This window comes from Heterocephalus glaber, unplaced genomic scaffold (genome assembly GCF_053883595.1).
Source record: "Heterocephalus glaber isolate CG9 unplaced genomic scaffold, H.glaber_assembly_v1.0 deba00001729, whole genome shotgun sequence".
NCBI lineage: Eukaryota > Metazoa > Chordata > Mammalia > Rodentia > Bathyergidae > Heterocephalus > Heterocephalus glaber.
This window is the reverse complement of record NW_028258440.1, coordinates 11,538,616-11,561,570: the sequence shown is the minus strand read 5'-3', so window position 1 is coordinate 11,561,570 and position 22,955 is coordinate 11,538,616. Positions and strand designations below refer to the sequence as shown.

The window sequence follows — 22,955 nt, the reverse complement described above, 5'->3', positions numbered from 1 at the left end:
AGTTACATAGGATGTAACTAAATATGGTAAGTTGATATTTTAAATATTAAGCAAAAACCAATTATACATAGAAAGTTTTTAAGGCCTTTGCCCTCAAATAAGATATACTTAGTAAATTTGTCAGAACGTAGTCCTCTATTTGTAATGTTTTGCTATGTGAAAGAGCCATGGCATCACTGAAAATTATTTTGAAACTTAAATCATTTGGCATGGTAATTTTTAAACTAAAGTTTATGAAGTTATTTAACAAATTTTAAACTTACATACTTAGGTATTCTGGATTAAAGTAATTAGCCGTAGGGGCATGTTTAGCCTATTATCTCAAATACTCATGTATTTTGATCACCATCTTAAATTAGAAAAAAAGTTCGCGTGCAATATGTAGCGCAAATGTCACAACAAGTTTTATTTTAAATGTTGTTTACAACCTGTTAGTGTCTATAAATCAGGATAATAGTTATATGCTGCTCATGGCCTACATCCCCATTAGCAATGAATTAGGTTTGAGAGTAAACATGATTACATTCATTGTTTTATAATTTATAAAGAGAACATTGTTTATATCCTGTTACTTCTGAAACTTTGTATGACCTAATTATTTTATTTCATGTCTACTTTATTTAAAACAAAACTTCGAGTTTAATTTGATTAGGTCTTAACTGTTTTGTATTTCTGAATTGACTGATGTTAGGAATTATATGCTTAGAAGTAATCTTAAAGTTTCAGTAACATCCCCCCCCCCCCCACTTTTTTTTGTTTTTTTGCTACTGGGGATCAAACTCAGGACCTTGCACTTGTGAGGCAGGCAGCTGCACCACTGAGCTAAACCCCTTGGCCCACAGTAACATTCTTTTATGTCTTTGAGGGCCTAATTTTGCCAGATACATATAGTTCTTAGTGACATGCTCATGGGCCTAACCTGATATTAGCTTTATTGTGCAATAGTATTAAGAGATAAAACTCTACTAATCTGTGTAAATTTCTTTTCTAGTATTATAATGATTATGGAGATATCATCAAAGAAACAATGAGTAAAACGAGGCAAATAGACAAAATTCAGTGTGCTAAGACCCTTATTCTCAGTTTGCAACAGGTAAGACATTAAGAGTACCAGCTTAGCTAACATCATTAACACTTAATAAGGCAAAGGATGCAATAGATAATTCATAAATGTAGAAATAGAAACTATTCAACCTCATTGATAGACAAAGAAATATGAGATAATTATTTGTTTTCTGACTGGCAAGACTGAGAAGACCTGTAGCCCGTTTAGCTGTAAAAATAGGTAGGTGGGTAGGTTGGTAATACATGTAAAAATTTATAACATTCATGCCATTTGAGGCAGCAATTTTACTTTTTTTTTTTTTTGGTACCAGGGATTAAAATCGGGTCCTTGTGGTTGCAAGGCAGGCGGAACCACTGAGCTAAATCCCTGGCCAGCAATTTTACTTTTTAAAATGTATTCTAAAGTAATAGAGCAAATCTGTAAAAATTGGCGTATAAGTTTATACATTGCAACATTGTTTATAATAGCAAGAAGTTAGAAATAATCCAAAACTATCAATAGGATATTAGATCAACATACAGTACATTCCTACAATGGCTATTATGTAGCACTTAAAATTAGTGTAGATATATATTCATTAAAGTATAAAATCTTTTAATACATAGTTTAAGAATAAAAGAAAAACGTAATAGGAATGGCATCTTTATAAAACTGTATATATGTCTGTCTATCTGGAAAAATAATTACCAAAGTGTTAGCAGTTGTGTTTGGGTCAATGTCAAGTGAATTTTATTTTTTTCTTCATGTATTTCCAGACTTTGGGGAGCACATAAGAATTTTACAACCGAAGCACAGCAGTCTTTTTTATTTTGACAGTGGCAATACAGGCTTAATTACGGAAAATTATTGCTTCAAATACTTTTGTCTTCAGAGACAAAATTTGCATGCAAAACATACTTCACCCAATTCCCTTTGATAAACTTTTCTTGCTTATTAGAAATATTAGCATGGAAGTTCTAAATTTCATTTGCAATCTACATATTCTTTGTTAAAATTAATAAAACTTGAAAGATTTTTAAAAGGGTATTAACTTTCTTTTGCTATAAAGTAATAGCTGCTTGCTATTAAAAGTTTCAGAAATACAATATTTGGAGAGATGTAAGGAGTTTATTTCCTCCCGAGTCTTATTAAGGTATAAATGACAAAATATATATATATTTACAACATATTACATAAAGTTTTGATATATGTATACATTGTGAAATTATTACATCTAACATGCATTATTTTGGATGCTTTTTTGTCCTAGGAACAATTTGAGTTCCACAAATTTCAAGTATATACCAAATTATACTTTCTTCTTGTTTTTTCTTTTGTGGTGCTGTGGATTAAACCCACTGCCTTGCACAAGGCATATGTTCTACTACTGAGCCATACCCCAAGCCTTGCAATACCCTATTCTTAACTATACTCACCCCCAGAACTTAGTCTATCTAAACAGAAACTTTATAATCTTAGATCAATATCTCTTCATTCCCTCTGTCTCACTGCCCTATCCCCTGACAACCATCATTCTATTCTGCTTCTATGAATTCAAATTTTATAGGTTCCATATATGTATAAGTGAAATTATGTGGTATTTGTCTTTCTGTGCCTGACTTATTTCACTTAATGTAATATCCTCCAGTTTCAAAGATGCTTTTGCAGATGACTTAATTTCCATCTTTCGAAGGCTACATATTATTTCTCCGTGTATATGTGTGTGCACACCTCATGTTCTTTATTCATCCATTGATGGATACATACCTTGGTTGTATATTTTGGCTTTGGTGAATGATAGTACAGTGAACACATGAGTGCAGATATCTCTTTGACGTACTGATTTAATTATCTCTGAATATTGTTGGTTTTTGTGGTCCCGGGATGGAACTGTGGGGTTTGCCACAGGCTAAGCATTTATGCTACCACTGAGCTATAGCCTCAGATCTTTTTAAAATTTTGAGACAGGCTGTCACTAAATTGTCCATTCTGGCTGGAACCTGTGATCTTTCTCCCTCAGACTCTCACGTAGCTGGCGGCATGTATTACCACACCTGGCTTAGCCTTCAGCATTTTTAATAACTATTATATTTCATTTTATAGATGGGCCATAATTTAATCAAGGTCTCTTTTTGTTTGATGTTCAGATCTTTTATAATTTTTGGCAGTTTAAGTAGCACTGAAATATTTTTTATATAGTATGACACATAAATTTTATTTGTTATGGGAAAAATCCTATCATTTGAATTGTGTAGTCAAATGACCTCAAAATTTAAAGCTTTTGTTACTTTATCATGAAAAATTTTTTGTTATTGTTGTTCTTTGTTTTGTGAAGAAAGTTCTTGCTGTGCAAATTCATTCCCCAATTGTAAATAATAACTTAGAATGTGGGATGCCCTGGTATGATCCACCAGCACTGCCATAAAAAAGTAAATATGAGGTCATAGTTGCTTAGCAATTCAGTGGGTTTTCTTTATATTTTCGTATGCTCAGTATAATACCCAATTAATACTAGCAGAATAGCATTCTGAGAAAACTAATCTAAAGAGTTTCTAAAATCAATATTGACCTCTGGTTTAAATATATGAAGTGCTCAAATTTTGGTCCTTTGGCTGTTTATGTCACGTTGAAAAAAATCCATGTTTTAGGATAAAACACTGTACCTAATTTACTGACCACCTACATTTTAAGTAGAAAATCCTCATATTTTAAAAGATGTTAATCTATAATTATAAAAAAAACTTTAACATGCTTTCTTTCTTTCCAAACAGCTTTTTAATGAAATGATACAGGAAAATGGCTATAATTTTGATAGATCATCTTCAACATTTAGCGGCATAAAAGAACTTGCTCGACGTTTTGCTTTAACGTTTGGACTTGATCAGTTGAAAACAAGAGAAGCCATTGCCATGTTACACAAGTAATCTCCAAACACTTTATTCAGTACCTGTAGTTTTTAATCATGAGATTTTTGTGTCTAGCCCTTTCATTTAGGATAACTAAATTAAATTTATTACTTTTATAAATCTATATTTTATCTTAAGTTTAAGAACCGGTTATAATGCTGTTTCACTTACCATAATAAATGCGTAAGGACTGAAACTCCCTTCATAAGAAAGTCTTTGTTTTAATTAAAACAGTAAAATATCTATAAATTATGAGAAGCAAAGCAGCATGTATTCATCAGGCATTACAAAGTCTCATCATTTTTTGTCATAATCGCATTGCTAGATTGGAGAAATATTTGAGGTTTGATTCCTTTGTCTCCAGTTTTTCTAGTTCTGCATTCTATTTTGCAGTGACCTTTTTTCTTGTTTTTATCAACCTTTTTGTTTGCATAATTTCTTCCCCTAATCAATATTGGAAATCATGTGATTTTTATATCGGGCATGCAATTTGTGATCAGTTAAACTTTTAAAAATATTGAATACTTTTAGATTTTTAACATAACATTTGTATATTAAACCTCTTTGTCCCTTCCCCATGGGTTAAAAAGAACCTCGTTTTAGGGAAAACTTAAGAGGCTTAAACTCTTTCATTGAAAGCTCCATGTTTTATGTCTCCCTTATTCCTCTTGCCTACTTAGTTTAAAAAGTCTTAAATGTCTTTCCTATTCTTGTATGTTTTACCCATAACTCCTGCATGTTTAATTTATTCTCTCCTTTCATCTTGTTTTAAAACTCTAAAATTCATTTTTGTGCCTTTTAATATGTTGGTGGTAATTTTAGGTAATATTTAAGGATCACACATGTAGTAGTTATTTTGAGAAGTAATGTATGATTTTCTTCCTGTGATGGCCTGCCTTCTTCTTTTTCAGTTCTATTTGGATTGTTTTTCCCTAGTTACATTTTTGATACAGTGTTGGAATGTCTTAATAACGGTATTTGTTATCACATAAATGTATTTGAAATGGGCTCTAATTAGAGTTTAATTTTAAAACCATTTTTAATTAAGTCATTACAAATAGTCATTAATAATTAGTTTTACTCCTATGCATGACAAAGCAAATATCTTAGTGGAAAGAAAGTGTACAGTGAAATAATCTCTAAAATATTTATTTCAATTGTTTTCTTTGCAGAGATGGCATAGAATTTGCTTTTAAAGAACCTAATCCACAAGGGGAGAGCCATCCACCTTTAAATTTGGCATTTCTTGATATTCTGAGTGAATTTTCTTCTAAACTACTTCGACAAGACAAAAGAACAGTGTATGTATATTTGATAGAAATGTCCTACTTAATTTTCATTTTGAGATTCTTTTCTATACCCTGCCATTCTTTTATTTTTGAGATATGGGAGTTGAACCCAGGGCCTTATGCATGTGAAACCGGGTATCTGGTTCTGAGCTATACCCTCAGCCCCTCATTTCAGAATTCTTAAACAGTAGTCGCTACACTTCTGTCTGTTCTGTACACACATTTGTACAATTACATCAATGTACACAAATTTTATACTTAAGAAATTTTATAATTTAAAGATTATGACTATTCTATATATAATACTCCATTTTGATGTTTTGAGTTCTCCCATCATAGTTGTAGCTTTTGATAACGTGCCATTTATATTGGTTGTGACCATGTAAATTGATACAAAATCACTTTGTGGAGCTATTTGGCAGTGCCTAGTAAAGGTTAGAATTCTTTTTACCTCATGATTGTGATCAAGTGATTATATTCTTATGTAGATACCATACAAAACTTTTGAATACATGCACAAGGGAAGCCATAAAAGAATGCTGAGTTTTGCATTGTTTGAATTGGGGAAGAATTCAAAACAAACCTAAATATCTATCAATTAAGTCAATAAGTTGATAGATCAAGTAATGCCATGCAGCATTCAAAACAGATTTTAAAAAACATAATGTTGAACACAAATAGGAAAGTACAAAACTGCTGTGATGTTTACAGGCAAGTACATTTTTAAAACAATAAATAGTGAATTCAGGTTAGTGGAACCTCTGGGGTAGAGATAAAGAGAAATGGGACTAGCTCTGGTGAAGGCTGCTTAGCTGTACTACTGTATTAAAGTATGTGGTGGATGCAGTTAGAAATCTCCTTCAAGTGAATATTCTTTAGCTCAAGCTCTGTCTTGTTGCAGACTGCTAAGAGTTCCCACCAGACTGATAGTTTATAGTCCACACAGTGCTACTGTGTATGACTGAAGTTTACAGTAACTAAAAAGACATACTGAACAATTATCATAAAACAGTATGTTTTATAATTTATGTCTGCTGTACTGTTCAACGAATTAATGTCTCCTATGCTAATAAATGAATTAATTGGAATCAGTCATTGTAATGACAACAGATATTGGAATTGTACTTTATGATTAGTTGATAAATAATTGTCTTCATTTATTCTAAGCATAATTTAGCCTTACTGAACTCTTAGTGTGAGATCCTGGGACCTGAATTGTGGTAATGCTGCTCATTCATTTTTATGACTGTGGGTATATTATTTCTTTTTAAGTTTTCTTACCCTTTCTTTCCTCATCTGTGAAGTGGAGAGAATATTCCCTCACAGAATTGTAAGAATAGCTAAGCAACCGAAAGAAAAATGTTTAGCACTTAGTCACATGAATGTTAGTTGAATTTTGATTGAAAAATTACATATAATCCTTGTGATACTTGGATTCAAGAGTAGATTTACAATTTCCACCAGGCCGAAACTTTTTGCAAATAGGGACCATATATGATTCGTCTTTGTATCTCTCTTCCATGCATGGGACATAGTAGATACTCAACAAATGTTAAGCTGAAATGTTCTTAACTCACATATTGTGAGAGTCTTGATAGAAATAAAATTGCTTATCATTGTCCTTCTGAGTCTATGATTGAGTACTGAAGTAAAATACCCATGCTCCCACAACTAAGGTTTGATAGAACTAGCAGTTTTATGTGTTAAAGTTAACAGTTTCTACTTCTTTTTAAGGTATGTTTACTTGGAAAAGTTCATGACCTTTCAGATGTCACTCCGAAGAGAAGATGTATGGCTTCCACTGATGTCTTATAGAAATTCTTTGCTAGCTGGTGGTGATGATGATACCATGTCAGTCATTAGTGGAATCAGCAGTCGAGGGTCAACTGTACGGAGTAAAAAATCAAAACCATCTACAGGAAAACGGAAAGTGGTTGAGGGCATGCAGCTTGCACTCAGTAAGGATAGTGTTCTCTTCATGTTTATCTTGAATGTTTACCAACTGAATTAAGATTGACCTTATTTTTCCTTTTGTATGTGTTCAATAATAACTTGCTTAATGTGTCAGTAATATGTAAATGTGCTGCTTTAGGAATTTTACATATATAAACTCAATTTGAATAACTCTTCAGGTACATCTTCAAATGAGAAACTAGCACAGAGAGATTAAGTAACTTTTTCTAGGTCACATAGATATTAAGTAGGAGAGCCAGGCATTCTGACTCTAGAGCACTTGTTTTTAATCACTGCTATACTATATACAAAAAGAAATGGACTCATTATACAAGCAAGTTTGCAACCTCGATTTTCTGTGAAGAAGTCATTAATTGTAAAGAATTTGATAGAAATTCTAAGTGCTATCATCATGTTTGATTTCTCATTTTGATGCTTCAAGCTCTTGGGCTCCTAGCATTCCAAGGTTTGTTTAATATGGGGTTCAGGGATTTTTTCCCCCCTTTTCTCAGGAACCCTTAAATTAGAATAGGTATCAAGATCTATTGTAGTGATTATTGCTAAGTAACAAACTAGCTCAATACTTAAATCATAGCAAGGATCATAATGTATAGTGTCTTGAAAAGTAACTTAGGCTGGTGGCTCAAATCATAAAGTCATCTTTATTTACATATATGACCTCAGCTGGACTGTCTGGCAGGGCACCTACACATGACTTGTCCATGTCAGCATGTCACTGGACTCGAAGAGAAAGGAAGTGAAAGCTTCCAGTTTAAAGCATAGTCTTGGAAACTGGCGTAGTATAATTTCTGCTATGGTCTGTTGGCCAAGCATTCTCAGAGATTCTAGGGACAGGGATGTAATCTTCCACCTTTTAATGTGAGGACTGTCAGAGAATTTGAGGATCATATTTTTTAATTGCCACATAATTTATCAGCTATCATTTATCAGGAATATAGTGTTAAAAAAACTTGATTATCTTATGGATAGTTTTAGTATCTCTTGTCCATTTGAAACCTTTTACTTGAACACTTTTTGACTTGGTTGGTTATATTGTCCTACTACAACAGTTGATGGGAATGTTTTTTGTCCAACAACTAGATGGCTAATAAGTTAAATTTTCTTCTTTTTTTAAAATAGAAAAAGCACTAAATTAAAAGATGATGTTTCCTGCATATAATTGTAAATCTTAAAAAGCTTTTCTCATCTGAAGCAATTGTCAATAGTTCTAGATTTGTACTGGGCCATCAAAGTCCTCCTTTCCATTAAGCTTTATGAAACATTTATGCGTAGTTGAACTCAAAGGATGATGTGATTATATTATAAAATGTGAAGTTTGAGTCTAATCCATTACTAGGGTATTAGCACATTTTTCTTGCAGCTCTTTGAAACTTATATTTATGTACACATACATAATCTTCTAATAAAAGTTTTCCTTCAATTTCAGTCACCAACTATTCTCACTTACATGTACATGTGAATTAGCCTGTTATTAATCATGGCAACACCTATAGACATTTAGAAATAAAAATAGCTTTTGCAGGTGTGAAACCTGTTTTTTTTTTAAGTGCAGTATTATACTTAAGGTACATATGGATTTGTGGTCCCTTTGCAGCTAAGAATTCTTAAGACCAGACCTAAGCACACTGCATCTGTTAGTTTGGGAACCACTCTCCTATTGTCTCCATTCCTAGTACCATGTCTCACTCCCCTGGCCCATATAATCATTCTCCTATATGGCCCGTTTACTATTCTTAGGTCTACCCTCTATACTGTCACTCTTTGATTAAAACATGTAACTCCTTGAATTGTTTACTTTCCTTAAAACTTTCAGCAGCAGCTGTCTGTCACATTAGCACAGATTACAAGACTTTCCACAAATTGATTCCTGCTTTTTTATTCAGTCTTATCTTTCCCCATTCTTTCCATGTTTAGACCCCAACAGTAGCAGTCTATTAGTTGGAACTAAATGAAATTGCCATTTTTGTAGGTCAAATGTCAAAAAGATTAATATGATTCAGTCATTGTTTCATGCCATGATACTCTTTATTATATTCTTCTCTTTGCTTGCCTTCACAGCCCACTTGATACCTACTCTTGTTAGAAGTTACTTTTAGGTAGCTGTGTCTGATCATACTACTCCCATTCCCCTTGAATTCCCTTTCTCCTAGCACTTACCACACTGTATTATAATTCCCTGTTTGTTCTTTCTCCACGACTAGACTATAACAGTAGGCACACTTTTGTATCACCTTGTTCCTTGCACTAGCATGTGAAAGCCAACCAGATGTTTGTTGGTCTGAAAGAGTTGTATTAAATAATCTGATTAGTCAAAATTAGTGGCTATACTTCATTGCTGTACATTTTACCTTTCAGCTGAAGAAAGCAGTAGTAGTGACAGTATGTGGTTAAGCAGAGAACAGACACTGCACACCCCTGTTATGATGCAGACACCACAGCTTACCTCCACTATTATGAGAGAACCCAAAAGATTACGGCCTGAAGATAGCTTCATGAGTGTTTATCCAATGCAGACTGAGCATCATCAAACACCTCTTGATTATAAGTAAGTAGATTTGCTCATTTTCTGTACTAGAACTTTATGAATTACATAGAAAAAAGTTAAGTTAAAAGAAGAATAAAATTCTTCTTGAAGCACGCAGGTAACATGGATGTTAGCTCAAAGACAACAAGAGGAAGCAAGGCAACAGCAGGAGAGAGCAGCAATGAGCTATGTTAAACTGCGAACTAATCTTCAGCATGCCATGTAAGTGAGAGTGCCTTATTGTCTGAGTCTAGGAAGTTCACTAATTCATTTTAATATATTTTAATGTGTGCCTTATCTAAAATTTCAGCAGACTCTCTAGAGTAAGCTGAAATAATCAAGGAACTAAAAATTGGTCTTTCCAACAGAAAAAAAATACTTTTAAAATATTAACTAGATAGCCAAAGGACAAATCTTAGGTTGATCTGTTGGAAAAGTTTAAATACGAATCCTTGTTTATATTGGTACACAAAATTTAAAAATACATTACTGGTACATCTTAATTGATTTTCCCACCATAGTAGTTCAGGCCCACATCTCTCACCTGAACTATTGTATTAGCTCTCTAACTGGTTTTCTTCCTTCAAACTCCATTTATCCTTTCACCAAATCCCTCCCTTCACACCTTCCCACCACTCCATTATTCACACTACCATTAAGAATCACTATTCTAGAATAAAAATCTTAACATGTAACTCTCTTACTTAAAATTTTTTCATGGCCCCCCATTGCCTGCTGGATAAAGTTCACACTCCTTAGCTCATGGCATGCAAGATCTTTCAAAATAATAGCCCGGCCTGCATTTTAGTATCATATCTTATTCCTTGGTAACTGGTGAACTCATGAAAGAACAAGGTCAGGTGTCACCTTAAGCGAAGCTGTGGTCATCTATGCTCCCATAAGACTATTTATATTCATATTTCTTATAGCACTTGCCATGATGTATTATAATTGTTTATGAGTTTAACTCTTTCTCTAGACTGTGAGCTCCTCAAGGGCAGGGACCCCAGTCATTGTCTGTTAATGCTTAGCACATAAGAGGCTCTAAGTAAATGTTCATTGAATGAGTAAATGTTAAGTGCTTAAGAAATTACAGTTTATCCTTTAAATACTTTGCTTTTACTGGGTTCTATATGAGAATTTAAAAAATTGTCCTGAAATCTTGACTGGCTTTGGCTATAAAAGAAATGGTGAATAAGCAGTCTTTAGATAATGTTTTGTGTATTTCAATTGGTATACAGCGGACAGTGTGATGATTCTAATTAAGATTTTGAGTTTGAAAGTATTGTAATGTAGTGTGGTATATGTTTTAGCAGTAGGAGGCAGTAATTGTTACCCTCTTTTTAAAATTTGTATTTCATTTTATTTTATTGGTTTTAAAATAAGAATTTCACTTCCCTTTCTTAAGAAATGATCATTTGCCACAAGTGGTAGCACATGCAAATTCACTTCAACTATCTCTTATGATCTTAAGAACCTCTTCTATGACAGAAACTAACTGCTATTGTATATGTGGATTTGAATCCTAACTTGGCTAATAGTGTCATTGTCTGTATCGTCACTTGATTCTGTCCCCATTTTTTTGCTGTATTCCACTTAATACATATTCTCATTTCATGCTGGATCCCACATCTAATTTCTTAGCTTCCAGTCAGTCACCAGTCCCAACACTTCAGAATTCTGTCACACAATCATTAGGTTTATATCTCTCCCCTGAAAAGTTGGCAGTGGTTCTCAAGGTCTTCTAGAGCAGTGGTGGTGAACCTATGGCACACTTGCCGCAGCAGGCTGTTTGTGTTCTTCATCACCACTTTAGAGCATCTCATTACTTAGTACCATTCGTCATTACTCTTTTGTTTGCAGTTTAATTCCCAATTATAAGTAATCTTCCCCAGTCATCTACAAGGGATTATCTCATTTAAATAACTGCCATCCAAGGGTTCTTTTGGTTCTGTTGGACCACCATAAGTATCTGTTGTGTATGATTTCAAAGTACTTTCATTTTACAATGATTTTTCTGTGATGATGTCTGCCCTATAATTGAAAATACTTCCAAATTATCTTTTTTCCTGTAGTTTATGTCACATATATCTTCCATGTACTCTAAATGAAATGCAGAATGGATTTATGATCTTTGGTAACATGTCCAAAACATATATAACTTCACAGTTGTCTCCACAAAATATAGTGAATTTGTCTTTAATTAATCAGGACTATTAAGACCACTATCAACATGTTTGTCCAGGTAGCATGGATCAGATATCATGTCTTGTTATCTTTATGTTTTTAAGATACATTATAAAGATTTAGTAAATAATTATTGGAAGTTTGGTGTGTCTTTTGGGGTCGGGGGGGATCTTTGGCTAACAGAAGAAGGTAATGTTGACCAAACTGGGAAATAAGAAGTCACACTCATTTACACTATTGGGTTGGTTATTTTATGCTGATCTGGGCTAATTTGTGACCTTAGTTTATTTCCCCCATGATTATGTAATAATGGGGCTTTTAGCTTTAATTTTTATTTTATTTTTCTTGGTTTTTGAGTTTCATAAGGCACAAGAGTTCAAGTTTCAGCCTTACCGTTGCTCATTCTTTTCTGAGACAGATTTAATCCCTTCTTTTAGTATATCTTTAAAGCACTTGATACATACAGTTCTATTATAATATTTATCATTTTCTCATAATTAGCTGTTTAATGTCTGTTTTCCCCCAGTAGACTGTGAGCTCCATGAGGGCAGGAACCATGTCTCACTTTTTCTCCTTACCCCTCCCTCCCTTCTTCCCTTCCTTCTCCCTCCCTCTTTCTGTTTCTGTTTCTCTTCCTCCCCTCCCCTCCACTCTTCTCTTCCATAGGACACAATAGAAACTTGTCATAGAGTAGGCACTGTGTAAATGAATGAATGAATGCATGCCTAATACACATTAGGGAGTGAATGATGGAAGGGTAAAATTAGCGTTATATGTAATGAATATATATATATATATATATATATGTATATTCTGAAAATGTAATTTTTCATTTTATTTATTAATTTGTATCCTGCATACTTTCAAAAGGGATTTGAGGTATCTTGTATGTTCCCATGTGGGAAATTCTCATTAAACTTTGTATATGGGATATCAAAACTATCAAACTAAATGTGTCAGTGTAATGTAGGCTGAACATAGCATTTTTACACAAGTGAACATTAGATTTTCAACATCATTGATAACATGATCAATGCCTAATCATTCTCCCTGACCTTTAATTCCATCATTTTTCATTATACTTGAATAGAGAGTGCCACATAGTATCTGCCTACATGTTTATAGTCATGTCATTGCTTCAGATCTTGACTTTGTTTTATATTTTCCTAGTCGGCGTGGTACAAGCCTAATGGAAGATGATGAAGAGCCAATTGTTGAAGATGTTATGATGTCCTCAGAAGGAAGAATTGAGGATCTTAATGAGGGAATGGATTTTGACACAATGGATATAGACTTGGTAAGAATGTTAAAGAAGTAAGACTTTCAGTTAGGTCCTTTGGAAATGAAGTTGGATATATATTAGAGTAGACCAATACTTGCCACGAAAAGTAATTTTTGCAAAAATGTTAAACTAGTTGCCAGGGGGTTGGGTATATGAGAAGGGACTGAGGAGTGGATGAGGTTAATGAGGGCATTAGATCTTAGCTGAAGGTGATAAAAGTTGTTTATTGAAGCCAAATGTGTTGGCACACATTTACCATCCCAGTACTCTGAAGGCTGAGGCAGGAGGATCACTGTGTGTTCAGAGCCAACCTGAACTACATAGCAAGACTGTCTCAAAGAAAAAAAATTACTTACATTGAGATTAATTGAGAAATAGAGTTAAAGGATATATGTTGCTTATGCTAATTTGATTACAAAAATCAAATGATATTTGATGGTTATGTATTAAGTCTTTCAAGAATATTTTGAGTGAATATAGTAAGTGTCATGGCACCTTATAACTTTCCATTTACTTGCCATTATCAAAGTAACATTAACATACTGTCACCCTGTTACCAAGACAAATTTCCATACCAGATAATGAAGTAAAATTTCTTAAGCTTGAGAAGTTAAATATACATATGGGCATATTCTCTTAATAATAGTAAATATGGTTAGGGCTTAGAGTATACAAAATACACCTACATATTTTATTTTGCCAATTATCTGATTCAACTTTGTGAGTTAGCGTGAAAGGATTTGAGGATGCTTGTACTTGTGCAGCTTACAAAACAAAACTGAGACTTACTATATGCTAGGTCTTGTGGTTTTTGGTGTTTTGTTTTGGTTTGGTTTGGTTTTTGAGACAGACTCTTGCTATGTCATTCAGGCTGGCCTTGAACTCACTTTGTAGTCCGGGCTGACCTCTGAATTTATGGTGCTCTTCCTGCCTCCGAGGTGCTGGGAGTATATGCCCAGCTTTGTGATTCTTATTTTTAGTGAAGCATGGTATATTCTCTTTAAAAGAAAGAAGTAATTAAATATAAGTTCTCTTTAGAGTAATTTAGTGTCTTTAAAGGAAAATTATTTTAGAAGAGGGATTTTTAAAGTAAAATGAAAATGTTCCCAGAATTTTGTGTTTTAGAGTAAGTTTCCACAAATGAATGTTTTTGGACTTTTAAACATTGTGTAGTTTGAATATACAGTATTTGGAATATTGTATACTTGTCATATAGCCCATGCAAACACCTAGCGATGTGGATATTTTCAGTTACTGTTTCCATTGTAGTTAGAGCAAATGTCAATGTACTTTTTTTTTCATAGCCACCATCAAAGAACAGACGAGAGAGAACAGAACTGAAGCCTGATTTCTTTGATCCAGCTTCAATTATGGATGAATCAGTAGGTTTAATTTAAATGTACCCCAAGACTGCAAAATCAAAAGTATAGATAATCTCCAAGTTTGAGGTTGAAGAGCTGGGGCAGCATACTGAGTATTGATGAAAACAATTGGACCTAAGTCAAAGAGGCTGGCAGTCAGGATTTCAGTGGGAGAGGAGGGCTAAATACAGCAGTGGTAACAGAAGGAAAAGTGTCTTCAAATCCCTGGTCAGTTGGAACTTGAATGTTGAGGAATTTAGATCTTTCCTATAGGTTTAGATTGGAATTGTATTTTAGAAAGATTTCCTTGGCATTTGTGGGTGGATAAAATGAATGGGGAATAAAAGTAATAGGGACTTGAAGGAAGGTTGTGATGACAGAGGAATATTGAGACATCTAGGATGTTGAGTCAGTTATCCCCCTATGACCCTTGTTTATTAATGGGTTTTGTCAGTTTTTTCTCTTAAGTACTTTTGTACCATACTTTCTTTGACAGTGCGTTGGTTCAGGCCCTCCTTGGTTATTACTTGGATGGTTGCAGAGCCTTTAAACTGATCTTGTTGCCCTACCCTTTATATCTTTTGTGGGATTATCTTTCTAAAATGCACATCTGATCTTTTCACTTACAGTTTTAAATTGTTTTTTCCCTGCCACCATTAAGAAAAAGTTCTGGGTCCTTAACCTGGCAAACAAAGCCTTTAGTGACCTGGCTTCTTACTCTTTTTTCCTTTTCCTTACATTTACATGTATTCTGTACTCTAGCTACACCACATCTTACAGTTCCTTTCCAGCCAACTATGTTCTTTGATGACTCCATGGCTTTGTATAAGGTTTTCTCTCTGCCAGAAATATTCCTTACTCTTTCTTCCTAGTTCATTCTTTCTTTAATACTCAATTTTAACATTATCTGTGAGATTTTTTTCCTATCCTCTCCAGATATTTTATTCTCTGCCCCCTTCAACACTTTGTATGGAATGTCATTATGATAATTACCTGACTGGTATAGTAGATAGGTTATTACATATCTTGGTCTCTCAACAGACTGAACTTCATAAAGCATACTAGGTGGGTTTGTCAAATGAGAAGTCATTTAAGTGCCCTTCATCTCACTTTTTAGTGTCCTACCTATTTATACTCCCTCCTTCTAAAACCTACTTCAGATGTCTATTTTACCATTTTCTAAGACAGCATTTTCTCTTTTCTCTCCCCTACCTCATGATCTGCTTTCAGGTAGCTTTTGGAAATAATTTCGCTAAACTAATTTACACTAACACATTATATAAATAAGGTCAGTTATTTGACCCAAAACTCAGAGCATCATAGACCAACTGGTGTGGAAATCTTTAGATAAACCATCTTGGGATCTTTCCAGTCAATATTTCTCAATCTCTAATGTCCCTTTGAATCATCTGGAAATCTTACTTAAGTGTAACTAGATTCAACTTCAGTAGGTCTGGAGCATGGCCTGGGATTTTGCATCTTTAACAAGTGCTGTTGCTGCTTCACGTCTACAGACTATTCTTTGAGTAGCAAGGATTTATAGTACAGTACACAGGCAGCCTGTCTTACCCAGAAGTGTATAGTAAAGTTGGTTTTCTGGATAATCTAGTAAAATAGTAAAATATATCTTAATAAAATATGAAGGTAGCAGTTATTAAGGATAAAGGTGAATCTTTTCAAACAAGTATGATGAAATGCATTCATTCAGCAGTTCATCAAGCTTGAGGTTGGTGCTAAAATGAATAAGACACTGTCCCTAAGGATTGAATTATTCTAGTACATCTTGACTGTCATTTTGAAAAGTACAGAATCTAGTACTTGGAAGCTTATGTGGCTGACATTGTACATGGGATAATTTGTTTGCAAGAGTAGTAATTTGATGTCAGTTATTTTGATTTCATAATCTGTCTCTACTATTTATGCTTACCAAAACCAAAAGATCTCATTTAGATGAAAACATCAAGAAAAGTAATTAGGAAATTGAAATGATTATCTATAGTCTAAATTTATACAAGCAGAGATCTCCATGTTTTTTCATGTATTCATTTAACAGCAGAATGTTAAGCATTTGTTTGCTGAGTCACGCATTAGATTTGCAAAAAGGTGTTCTTCACATTACTAAAATAATGAAACTGCAGTATAAACTATTTTTGACATTTAGCATTTTGAGAAAACCATAATTTGAGGCAACAAAACCAGGGACCTAATACTGTAATTGTTATTTACAGCAACTTTATGATTTTCTCATGTATATTGATTATATTATAACTGAGAATCCTTTTTTAAATTTAATAATAGTTTAGCTGTCTCTGCAACTAAAATAAGGAAATGAGCATTGTGCCTATAATTGTAATTTTATAGCATTACCACATGATGGCAGCAGTCACATAACTGAATGCTCAGTAATCTTCAAAAGATTCAAGTACCTTTAAAAGTCTGTGACTGTACTTTTTTAAAAGTTCATCTGAATTTTTTTTTTTAGTATGCATACCCCATAGTGTCTTGGCCATAACTCAAGAAATGGAGTAAAGGAAAAATTTGAATGTAAAAATTTATTTGCTGTATGTAGTATAATAAATACAATTTATATTGTAAGTCATTAAAATAGTAAAGTTGAATTTAAATCCTTTAATGCCCAGTTCTAAGATTCTCCAATTCTAAGTACCTTAAAGCATCTTACTTTAGATACTTCAGGCTATCAATCAATAAGTAAATCCTAAGTATATCTTTTGTAACATGATCTTCACATCTTCCAGTAGTGCTAATATAAAAACTCTGGGCATATCATTTTGGAGGTACATGTCCACAGGATTCTAGATTTATGGTATAGTTGATTTTGCATTGGAAACAAAATTGATTTATTCCATTATGATAATGGCTGTTTTCTGCCAGTATTGACACAAACAACCCAAAGCTTGATATTTGTACATTTGAGTATATGTTTAAGTGTTTATTAATGTTAACATCAGAAATAGGTACAGTTTGCATTCAAACAGAAATGAGAATGTCGCTAATGTTACTTGTGTGTTGAGATTCTCTGATTAGACTTACATGTATAGAATTGGTAAAGGAAAAAGAATTGGTAAAGAAAGTCGGTGTAGAATGGAACTAATTTAATGTTCTAGTAGGAGAAACTAGTTATAACTAATCTGCACAAAACAGCAAAAAAATTTCAGGCACTCTGCAAAGAATTTAATTAATCTTCATGCCATATTCTACAATAAGAATTCACTAATTTAAGATTTTATCCTTTCACTAATCTTCAGACCTTTCCTTGCCCAGACTCATAGTGTTTTGGCTATAGGAGACTCTTAAAAATCATGTAGGCCTCTTTAGTGGAAACATCCTAACCGTCAAAACTTTCGATTTTAACCAACAAAGAACCTGGAAACTTCTTGAAGGGAAGGGAAGAGAAGGACAAGGAATATGTAATGTAGTAGTTATAGTAAATGGAGGGTAAGAAGTGGGATGCATGACTCTTCTTAGTTTTTATCACTGGGGATTTCAAATAGCTACTTGATAATTCATTACAAAGAGGCTGCAGTCAGATAGATATTTGTTTTCCTGGTCTGAAAATACATAATTCCTTTCAATGAAAACAGTTCAAGTTCTGGCTTTGTTGAGGTGAGATTTAACTTACAAATAAGCAATCTTCTGATCTCAGTGTCAGCTCATTACCTCTGGCTTAGAAAGCAATTCTTACTAGATCATTATAGTATTCTAAAATATTGCTTAATTGGCATAAGTGCTAGAATTTTAATTGAAGCACCTAGCTTAGTCTATATGCTAAAGTTATGTGCCTGTCTGATTTAATGAACAAGGTGGAGTCACTCCATTATGTGCTTTTACTTTTAGTGACAAGTAATTATTAGACTTTACCTAACATCCTTTACTCAACTGGAATGTATAAAAAAGTATCAATACTGTATAAGTCATTTTCCCCCAAATTTCACCTTATTTGATTTCTTAAAATTTACAGTTATGTTCATTAACTCAGATATCCTAAAGAAAGCTTCCTATTGTCTCTATGCTTGTGTTGTTCTTTGATTTTTTTGGTCTGCATGTTAAAATCCTTTTTTAAAAACTATCTGCTTCAGAGTGAAATGGATGTTTGTAAAAGATTTTGTTAACCTATTCTCAATGAACTTGTGCCAGAAATGTATGTCAGGAAGCATGTTCATTTGTTCATTCCACAAGTGTTGAATGCCTATCTGTGTTCAGGGCACTAGGGTTGTATGTAAACATAATTAAGCCAAGGTTCCTACTCTTATATTTATGAGTTAATTGACATTTTGATTGGTCCTGATGTTATTTCATTAATGGTCACTTGAATTTTGGAATTACTTATCTGAAGAGAGGGACCATTTTCAAAGTGGTTTTATTAGGATGTTATTTAATATTAATAAAGTACTAATGTAATATTTACAAATATTTTTATAAAGAAATGAATGACTATTTTAACGACTTTTTTTTTTCCTCTCTCATTAGGTTCTTGGGGTGTCAATGTTTTAATACCAGTACACAATTAAATCTGTGGTGAAGTCATTTTCTAAGTGGAAGAGGAAATTTTAAAATAAAGTGTGGTAGATACAGTGAAATTCTGTACAGATTTTTCTCTAAGGAGAATATGACATGCTTATGCTTACCAAGATCAAGTGCATTGAGGGGCAGTTTTGTTTGCCTGAAAAACATAAAGGACAAGTAAACAATTTGATGATAAGCTACAGTTTTTCTTAGAAAGTAAATATTTTATTTATGCGCTGTTAGTTGGCTTTTAAATCAATTATTTCATGCTTTTTTAAAAAATAACTATAACAATCTGAAGAGGCATTTGGTACAGATAAGAATCCTCTCACATTTATTTACTGGTTGTACTAAATAATGATGACCTCTGCTGGATTTCTGTTTACATCCAAGAAACAAAGTAAGGATGAATTTATTCCCTGACCCCTGAAATTGTAGGATAGAATGAATTGTTTTTAGCATTCTAAATTTAAATGCTTAAAACATCAATCAGTACTTTGTTTTAAATATTGTAATTGTGGAGAAAAGTTAAACTTATAAGCAGAACTTTTACAATTTTTTCATCTAAAATGTATTTTAAGATATTTTTAAAATCCAAGAGCTTCTCTATACTTTTCGGAACTATCCAGATGTAGTGAACTGCCAGAAGGTAACCAGTCTCAAACATGCTTATCCCACTATCATCCCTGAAAGTTTGCTTGTCCTTTAAGATAAAAATGTAATGTTGTGATATTCCTTCCAGTAGTGCCACTGTATTTTGTCTCCAAATAAAAGAAGCTTATTGTAGTATGTTTGCAGAAAAATTCTAAACAAAAATTATACAGCTTATTAGAGTGTGGGAATAGGGATCTAAATTTTAAATAAAATTATATATATATATAAATTGGTGCTGATTTTATAATTGCGCAGTTTGTTTAGTTTTTTCTTACTTTTAAATTCCAACTTAAAATTATGAGGTTTCAGAAATATATTGAAAGTTTAACAATGTTTAAAAATAGAAAAGCATGAGTGTTCATGCTTTAAAATGATTTTTAAATTTGTATTTTATATTGTTTTATCTATCTGTCTTTGCAAGCAGTCTTCAGGTTAAAGATACTCCTAACAGGTTACAGTACATTTCCTCTGTATGTAAATTAGATGGGATAATAGAATTCATAACCCATAATATTCTTTGAAAGCTAAGCTTTAAACTTCATTTTATGTCCTTTCACAAATGAATTAGTTTAAAACAGAAAGTGGCTATTTGCCATTTTGACATCAACTCATTTTGCGAGGCTTAGGCAGCTAGACATCGTTTAAAACAAAATATTAACTTATATCACATGTGTATCTATCTTTTGTCAGTCATCTCTCAGTTCTTGAGGTTATTATTTTAATCATTCCATGCCTTAATATGCTTGCAATACAAGAATATCTTCAGATGGGTGAATACCAAAAGGCTTCCAGTTTTTAAGAGTCAGAAATCAATAAGCATTGGGCTGTGGTAGCCAAAAACCATAGGTTAGCTAAAAGATCATGATAAAATAACAGTTATTTTATTAAATCATGGTTAACAAATGAAACCAAACTCGTCTAACAGATTTTCCATCAACAAATATTGTTATGTGCAAAAGTATTGCATATGTTGTTTTACACCACTGCATTTACTAGAACTGCTGAGAGGACTGTATATATGATTTCAAACCTAAGTTGATTTTTTTCTCACTCTTGAGGGGAGTACTTCTTTGTGAAAGCAGTTCGTACAGCTTTGTTTTCAACCAGCTAAAAATGTTTTATATATTACTCTAACCTGTTGTCCTCCACATTCTATTGTCCTAATTGTACTGTTTTCTGATTTGTATTTATGTCTTGAGACAGTAACTTTTTGAATAAAAATAAACCTACAGTATGTTGTATGTTTTATCTCTTGTAATCAAAGGGGAAGGGTGACTCTAAATGATCTATCAATTAGCTATATTACATGTGTTTGAGTGGGAATATTTATAGAAAACATCACCATTTTATATTTAATAAATCATATATTTTTTAAATGAGACTAAATCCCTAATTGGGTTATTTAAAATACTCTGTAACCATTATTGCTTTAATTTTTATCTGATGTGTGTTAAAGACACTTTGAGATGTCTACATTGTTTATTCGGGATATATTTGAATGCCTACTACGTGCCAGGCATGGGTTGGCGGTCCTTCCTTCATAGATTCAATGGAGAAAACAAATAAAACTTGTAATATGTGCTGGAAAGGAAAACTTCGAGGCAGCGAAATTGAGAGAGAATTCTACCTTAGATGATGGTTGAAAAAGAATTTATTCTTACTGAAAATTCTGTCTTGAATGTGTTAACGAGATTTGCATTATATACTTTTTATTTTTTGATATAGGGTCTCACTATGTAGTTCAGGCTGGCCTCAGTCTCATGGCAATCATTCCTGCCTCAGTCTGCCAAGTGCTGGGATTAAAAGAGATTCTTATTAGTGAACATTTTGTTCATTTGGACTATTTTATAGATCATGTGAGTCTTCTGTCTTTGGTGTTTCAGAACTGAACATGTGAAATGATAGCTAATAGCCGGCAACAGTTTTAAGTGATTTACTTATAATAACTCATTAACCCTCCTGACAAGAGGAAATACTATTATTAACCTTTTCTTCTCCTTTTTAAAAACTCAAGAGGAGGTAAGGAAAATGAGGTACTTCAAATTTTAAAATACCTTAGACAAGGTTATATGGTTAGTAAATAGTGGGGGTTGGTATTTAAGCCCAGGAAATCTAGCTGCATCGTGATCCACAAAGCATTGAAACCATTTGATACGTAAAATGATAGTATGCTTGGTGTAGCATAAAGACAAAATTGTGCATTATCATGCTGTGGTGCATTTTAAAGGAATCTTGCTGGCTGTAGAATTGAGTGGTGTGAATAATCATTGTCCTTAATATGTTGTCCAACTGGCTTTTATAAAGAAGGTATAAATTAAAACTTAGCTCTGAGCCCATCAATACAGTAGTTACTTGTTAGTAGTTTTAAAAGTTGGGAGACAAGGGGAAAAAAAAACAACCTAAAAGAGATGTCTTTAGTCCTACCACAAAGGAAACTTAAGGAGTCACATGGATGAGTACCAGGTAAGATAGATTATTCTAGTAACTGTGATTCAGCAAAAGAAAATGAGCTGGCTGTGGTGGCACATGCCTGTAATACCAGCTATTGGGAGGCTGAGGCAGGATTGTAAATTTGAGGCCAGCCTGGGCAACTTCCTGAGACCCAGTCTGAAAATAAAAAAGGCTGGGGTTGTGGCTCAGTAGTAAAGTGCTTGCCATCGTGTCTCTAGGCCCTAGTTTCAATCCACAGTACCAGGAGTAGTGGGGGATAAATGAGTCAGTAAAGCACAAGGCCTTTGGTTATGAGGAAACTAGGTAATAAATTTCTCTTTAGGCCAAAAAATCTTTTTACTGTCTGCTGTGTGCCTAACCTTGTGCTAGTTGCTGGGTACCCAAAGACCAGACAGGCTTTTTTTTTGAAATTGTCAGTAGCTCCTAGGAGTTGGGATGCTGATGCAGTACTAATAAAATGGAGTGAGTATGAGAGCACAGACCAGGGACATTAACAGTGGGTGCGTTCAGGGGCCTTCCTGTAGTATTGACACTTGTGTTTCACCTGAACATTTTATCAAGAAAATTTTACACATAAAGTTGAAAGAATTGGTTTTGCTAAATATCGACCTGTCTCATCTTTTACATGTTTCAAAATAAATTGCAAACATGGGTACCCTACCTTTAAATACTTCAGCATGCATATTATTAAAAGTTGAACTGTTTTTCCTGTTATAAAACATATACAGTGAATACACAAACTGTAAGTATATATTTGC

The 22,955-nt window shown here is 33.3% G+C and overlaps 1 protein-coding gene across 9 annotated transcripts in view; it reads left to right on the top strand.

Moving 5' to 3' along the window:
- Positions 1-20,977, top strand: part of Stag2 (STAG2 cohesin complex component) — a 135,287-nt gene extending 114,310 nt beyond the window's left edge. For 6 of the 9 annotated variants that reach the window (XM_087199769.1, XM_087199772.1, XM_087199770.1 and 3 more), the window contains 8 exons: positions 992-1,093; positions 3,817-3,965; positions 5,124-5,252; positions 6,975-7,198; positions 9,570-9,759; positions 13,096-13,222; positions 14,512-14,589; positions 19,057-20,977. In XM_087199769.1, the coding sequence (XP_087055895.1) occupies positions 992-1,093; positions 3,817-3,965; positions 5,124-5,252; positions 6,975-7,198; positions 9,570-9,759; positions 13,096-13,222; positions 14,512-14,589; positions 19,057-19,080 (1,023 nt within the window). In that variant the 3' untranslated portion in view covers positions 19,081-20,977. Of the gene's footprint in view, positions 1-991; positions 1,094-3,816; positions 3,966-5,123; positions 5,253-6,974; positions 7,199-9,569; positions 9,760-9,849; positions 9,961-13,095; positions 13,223-14,511; positions 14,590-19,056 lie in introns of all 9 variants that reach the window. The other 3 variants (XM_004860021.4, XM_013077887.3, XM_021240536.2) reach the window with 1 other exon arrangement.
- The last annotated feature ends 1,978 nt before the right edge of the window (positions 20,978-22,955 follow it).